At 51.7% G+C, this 6000-nt stretch overlaps 1 protein-coding gene across 1 annotated transcript; it reads right to left on the bottom strand.

Moving 5' to 3' along the window:
• Positions 1-3050: 3050 nt before the first annotated feature.
• Positions 3051-3839, bottom strand: LOC309603397 (olfactory receptor 14J1-like; the record flags this gene model as incomplete). Its single annotated transcript, XM_082338254.1, has 1 exon — positions 3051-3839. The coding sequence occupies one exon, from the start codon at positions 3837-3839 to the stop codon at positions 3051-3053; it is 789 nt and encodes a 262-aa protein (XP_082194380.1).
• Between the last annotated feature and the right edge of the window lie 2161 nt (positions 3840-6000).

The following is a 6000-nucleotide window of genomic DNA, read 5'->3' as shown; positions in this document are numbered from 1 at the left end:
CTCATAGACACCTGGGCCAAAGAGCATGGCACTGAGCGGGTATATCACGTCCCCTATCGTGCGCCAGCCTCCAGGAAAATCGAACGATACAATGGACTGTTAAAGACTACACCGAGAGCAATGGGTGGTGGGACATTCAGACATTGGGATACACATTTAGCAAAGGCCACCTGGTTAGTCAACACCAGGGGATCTGCCAATCAAGCTGGCCCTGTCCAGTCAAGACTTTTACGTACTGTAGAGGGGGATAAAATCCCCGTAGTGCACCTAAAAATATGATGGGGAAGACGGTCTGGGTTACTCCTGCCTCAGGCAGAGGTAAATGCATTCGTGGGATTGCTTTTGCTCAAGGACCTGGGTGCACTTGGTGGGTGATGCGGGAGGATGGGGAAGTCCGATGTGTACCTCAAGGGGATTTGATTTTGAGCGAAAATAGCCAGTGAAGTGAATTGTATCATGTTAGTTGCTATATAATACTGGATGTCATCACTTCTATGATTACTATGTGCCATATCTACAGTATACAGTAAGAATCACCCAGATTAATGAAGAATGAACTCTGAGGAAACCGAGCAAACTGCAGCGGTGATGGAACCAGAACTGGCTTCAGCATGCAACAATCCAACACCGCACACCATCCTTCCTGCCCTGAAAGACTGTTAGGACAGATGGAGCCCAAAGTCATGGACTAAATGAACTCAACAAACATTTTAGAAGGATAGCCCATAGACTAGGGAAATTATATCTATGTGTGTGTGTATGTATATCTATCTATCTATCTATCTGTCTGTCTATCGATCTATCTGTCTGTCTATCTATCTATCTATCTATCTATCTATCTATCTATCTATCTCAAAAGACTGGAAAAGTGGTGGTGATGAATTGGAATGTATTGGAAAGTGTAAGCCCTGGGCATGACGTAGATGGTATAGCATAAGGGGTGGATACTGTCCTGGTTTCAGCTGGGATGGAGTTGATTTTTCTTCCTAGTAGCTGGTATAGTGGTGTGTTTTGGATTTAGGATGAGAATAATGTTGAGAACTCACTGATGGTTTGGTTGTTGCTAAGTAGTGCTTACACCAGTCAAGCACTTTTTAGCTTCCCATGCTCTGCCGGCTGCACAAGAAGCTGGGAGGGGGCACAGCCAGGACAGCTGACCCAGACTGGCCACAGGACTATTCCATACCGTATGACATCATGCTCAGTATATAAACTGGGGAGAGTTGGCTGGGGGGCAGCAATTGCTCGGTGACATGCTGGGCATCGGTCGGCAGGTGGCGAGCAATTGTATTGTGTATCACTTGCTTTGTATATTATTATTGTACTATGTATATTATTATTACTATTACTACTATTCTATTTCATTTTACTTCCATTATTAAACTTTTCTTATCTCAACCCATGAGTTTTCTCACTTTCACCCTTCCAATTCCCTCCCACATCCCACTGGGGTGGGGGGAGTGAGCGAGCGGCTCTGTGGTGCTTAGTTGCTGGCTGCGGTTAAACCACAGCATCAGTAAAGACTCAGACAAAGTCAACATTAAGTCCCTCAGCCCCACCTGTATCTGCTGTTATGAAATCCCCCTCCCCATTCAGTGGCAACCCTGCATTTTCCATGTTCAGCCTTGCTCTCTCACCAGCGATCGACGTTCTTTTTGCTCTTCGCTTTTCTTACAGCCTCCAACTCCAGGTGAGCTTTGCTGTTCCCCAAAGCATACCTCCACAACAAGGCAACTTATATAAATCCCTTCTGTGTAACCTGTCCCTGTTGTCACCTCTTGGCAGCTGCTTCATGGTCCCTCTCAGCGCTTTTTCCCTGCACTGTCCCAGCACCACTACCCCGCTCATGGTCTCACAGCCCTGTTGTGAAGGCACACCACACAACAGTATGCATTCAGGGCTGGGTAAAGGTCCCCCACAACATCCCCATGACAGTCGTCTTTGCCCCTTCTCTCCATGGCCATCATGTTTTGGAAGCCCCAGCCCCAGCTAAGTCCCATGTGGGGATTCGCCGACAGCCCTGTTCTGGGGTCTGCTGCAGTCTGGGCCAGGATGGAGCCCAGGCAGGGCTGGCCTTTTTCCCCAATGCAGGCACTGAGCCCAGCAGGAGGATGGAGATGGCCTCACAGCGAGACTTACCCATTAACCTGGGGTGAATGGCCAGGGCTGGAAAGGGCTGGTGAGAGAGGCTGGGGGGTGACAAAGGCTCTGGGCCACCTTCCCGGTTTGTCCACACATAAAGGGCACAGACTGGCCTCCTCTCTCCTGCACCTGTATGTCTTTGATCCCTTCCACAACCCCTGGCTCGGCACCACAAACCCCTGGTATGAGACCTCACCCTGCATGGTCACACAGTACAAGCTATACACTGATGTTTAGCACACCTGGGCACTTTCCAGCACAACCCGGCTCCCTCCAAGCTCTTCCGCCTTCCCTGCCCAATTCCTAGCACTGCTCAGCCTGGGCTGGCCCCACGGCAGCACGCACTGCAGGCCGCTGCAGAGATCTGGGTACTCACCCCACAGCCCCGGCCCCTCTGAAGGGCACAGCAGCTCCTGGGGGACAGAGAAGGCTCAGCCCCAGAGATGGGGGACACCTGTGGTGGTCAATTGGACCCAGTGACCTCCTCTCCAGGATATTCTGAGAGGTCTGCAGCCCCTCTGGGCCATCCCCTCTCCCCAGGCCAGCACAAGAGCCCAGGCCGGGGGTCCTCAAGCAGCTCCTGCTGCCCCAGTGACAGAGTGGCCTGCCCCAAGCTGCTGCAGCCAGAAAGGTCTTTTCATTTCCTTTTCATTCATGGTCTGATGATGATGGATCTCAGACAAAGAAGTTGCTGCAGGTTCATTTATTTTGCTTAAACACACAGAGACGCTGACTCCCCATTTACACAAAGTCACTGGATCACACAAGACAGGTGGATTCTTAAGTAGGAGGGGATGAATAATGACATTTCGTTGCAGACAACATCATCAGAAATGGAAAAAAGAAAAAAAGAAGGGAAAAAAAGAGAAGGAATGACAGGCTTGGCCTGTCACAACATACACTGGCAGTCATTTGCAGAGGAAGGTACGCAGTCTATGGCGGCTGAAAAAATGTCTAATCAATTTCCTCAGGGCATCCTTGAGCTCTTGGTTCCTCATGCTGTAGATGAGGGGGTTCACTGCTGGAGGCACCACCAAGTGCAGAACTGCCAGCACCAGGTCCAAGCATGGGGAGGAGATGGAGGGAGGCTTCAGGTAGGAAAACACTGCAGTGCTGATAAACAGGGAGACCACGGCCAGGTGAGGGAGACACATGGAAAAGGCTTTGTGCCGTCCCTGCTCAGGGGCCATCCTCAGCACGGCCCTGAAGATCTGCACGTAGGACAGCAGGATAAAACCAAAACAGCCCAAAGAGAGAAAAGCACTAACCGCAAGAAGCCCAGCTTCCCTGACATAGAAGTGTGAGCAGGAGAGCTTGAGGATCTGTGGGATTTCACAGAAGAACTGGTCCAGGGCATTGCCTTGGCAGAGGGGGAGGGAAAATGTATTAGCAGTGTGCAGCACAGCGTGGAGAAAGCCACTGCCCCAGGCAGCTGCTGCCATGTGGACACGAGCTCTGCTGCCCAGGAGGGTCCCGTAGTGCAGGGGTTTGCAGATGGCAACGTAGCGATCATAGGCCATGACAGTGAGAAGAAAATACTCTGCTACAACTAAAAAGAGAAACCAAAAGACTTGAGCAGCACATCCCCAGAAAGTGACGGCTCTGGTGTCCCAGAGCGAGTTGGCCATGGCTTTGGGGACAGTGGTGGAGATGGAGCCCAGGTCGAGGAGAGAGAGGTTGAGGAGGAAGAAGTACATGGGGGTGCGGAGGCGGTGGTCGCAGGCTACGGCGGTGATGATGAGGCCGTTGCCCAGGAGGGCAGCCAGGCAGATGCCCAGGAAGAGCCAGAAGTGCAAGAGCTGCAGTTCCCCCGTGTCTGTGAATGCCAAGAGGAGGAACTGGGTGATGGAACTGCTGTTGGACATCTGCTGTCTCTGGGCACAGGGACCTGTCCAAGGAAGAGAAGTCATTGACAGGTTAGGACAAACACCTTGGCATAAAACTCAATGCTTCTCACAGAAATGCTCCAATTGTCTTATTCCTTGGTAACGTCTTTGTTCAGCTCCTTTTCTGGAGTTCCTTTGTTGTCTGTTTGAATGTGCCATGAGGAGCAGGGGATCTGCTGTGTGCTCCAGAGTATGCAGTCCTGCCATACAGTGCAGCAGGGAGGGGAATAAGCTTTCCTGCTCAGAATTTAGGTCAGATATTACCCACTCGTAAGTTTACCAGGGGAGTGTTCTTTTGGAGCAAAAATTGTCAGCATTTTTACTGCACTCATTTTGATTTCTCATTCATCACCCAGCTAACCAAGAGTAGAAAACTCAAAGCACAGTCTCCTTCACTTTCAGGTAACCCCCACATAAACTTTCCGCTTGAAAAGTCACCTCAGAAGCATTCTGGGGGTGATCTGGATCTGAGAGCACTCTGGACCCATGCAGCAGCCTCTCAACAGCACAAAAACCCGGCACTGCCCTGCTGGGAGCGACTGCTTCCACCCACAGCTTCTCCCCGCAGTGCCGTGGGGAGCTCCCCGGGCAGGCTGAGTGCTGACCCTGGCAGGGGGCAGAGTCCCTGCCCCAGCACACAGCCCCCTGGGGACATAGGGACCCTGCTCTGAAGGACTGCCCTGGGCACCTCCAGCTGCACACCTGGATTTACACCTCTGCAGCCGTTCCTGGGAGAAGGCAGCCATCATGCCCTGTCCCTTTGATGGTGCAGCAGGGAATCCCTGCTCAGGAGCATGTCCTCCTTCTCCTCTACACTAGGAAACCTGTGAGTGTTCTTCTTAAAGATTCTACAGGCTGTGTGATGTACCAGCTTCAGGAGATCCCTCCAGGAACCATAGCTTCACTTCCCTTTACCCAGAGACTTACCATGTAGAGGGCTGTGAAGATTTCTGCCCCAGTCAGCTCTCAGCATTCCCCCATTCCAAACTGCCTTTAAGCTCTCTCTGCTTCACTCCTCTCTCTTTGTCCCTGCAGGCAGTGCCCTCAGCCCTGCTGTGCTTTGCAGAGGAGCTGCTCCTGGGCAGAGTTGTCTCTCTCTGTCCCAGGAGCCCAGCCCAGCTCAGGAGCTGAGGACCAGCCCAAGGCAGCACTTTCTCTGCCCCCTCTGGGCTCCCTCCAGGTGTCTCTGGGCTCCAGGGGAACCTGCTGTGAAACAGCCTGAAGGAATCACTGATGTTCCCTCCCTTAGCTGGGGGGAGACACTTACTCCCAGCAGTGGCATTTCTCCTCTCAGAAAAAGATTTATGTCTAAGAATCACTTCTTCTTGTCACAGTGTTAGACAGGACACCCAGGCAGTGACAGATCTCCTTTACCCCTGCTGAGGGAAGGGATTCGGCTGAGGCAATGCAGGCATCTCACTCTGGGTCTCCTAGGGCTAGAGGGGGACTCCGCTTCCCTCCATGCCTTCCACAGTCCCACAGGAGGTGGGATTCCTCCTGCCTCAGTTCAGGTGTGCACCAAATGGCCACCTGCATGTGAGCTCCTTGTCTCAGCTCTGATGCTAATTAATGAAGCTGGAGGGTGCAGTGAGCTCCTCAGACACAAACACCTGGTGAAATTTGAGGTTCAGGAGGTGGTCCAAGATACCTGAAGGTAACTGCAAGCTCTAATGGAGCAGTTCATAGCGACAGGGCAGCACCTGGGAACATCTTCTTATAGGCTGGTGGGGAACCCCCTTCACCAACAGAAATGAAAGAAGATGCCCACATTTAGGACAACTGACCTGACCCTAATTTGTTAGTACTGCACAGAGCTGTCTTTGAAAAACAACGATGAACAGGTTGAGAGGTTATGCGCAAAAATTAGGGGCTAAGCCAAGAAAGGAAACCTCGTGGCTGGTGTTTACTACAGGCCACCCGACCAAGAGGAGATTGTTGATGAAGCGTTTGTACTTCAATTACAGGAAGCATC

Source organism: Platalea leucorodia (genome assembly GCF_965183815.1).
Source record: "Platalea leucorodia genome assembly, contig: HAP1_HAP1_SCAFFOLD_75, whole genome shotgun sequence".
Taxonomy (NCBI): domain Eukaryota; kingdom Metazoa; phylum Chordata; class Aves; order Pelecaniformes; family Threskiornithidae; genus Platalea; species Platalea leucorodia.
This window is presented reverse-complemented; position numbering and strand designations above follow the sequence as displayed.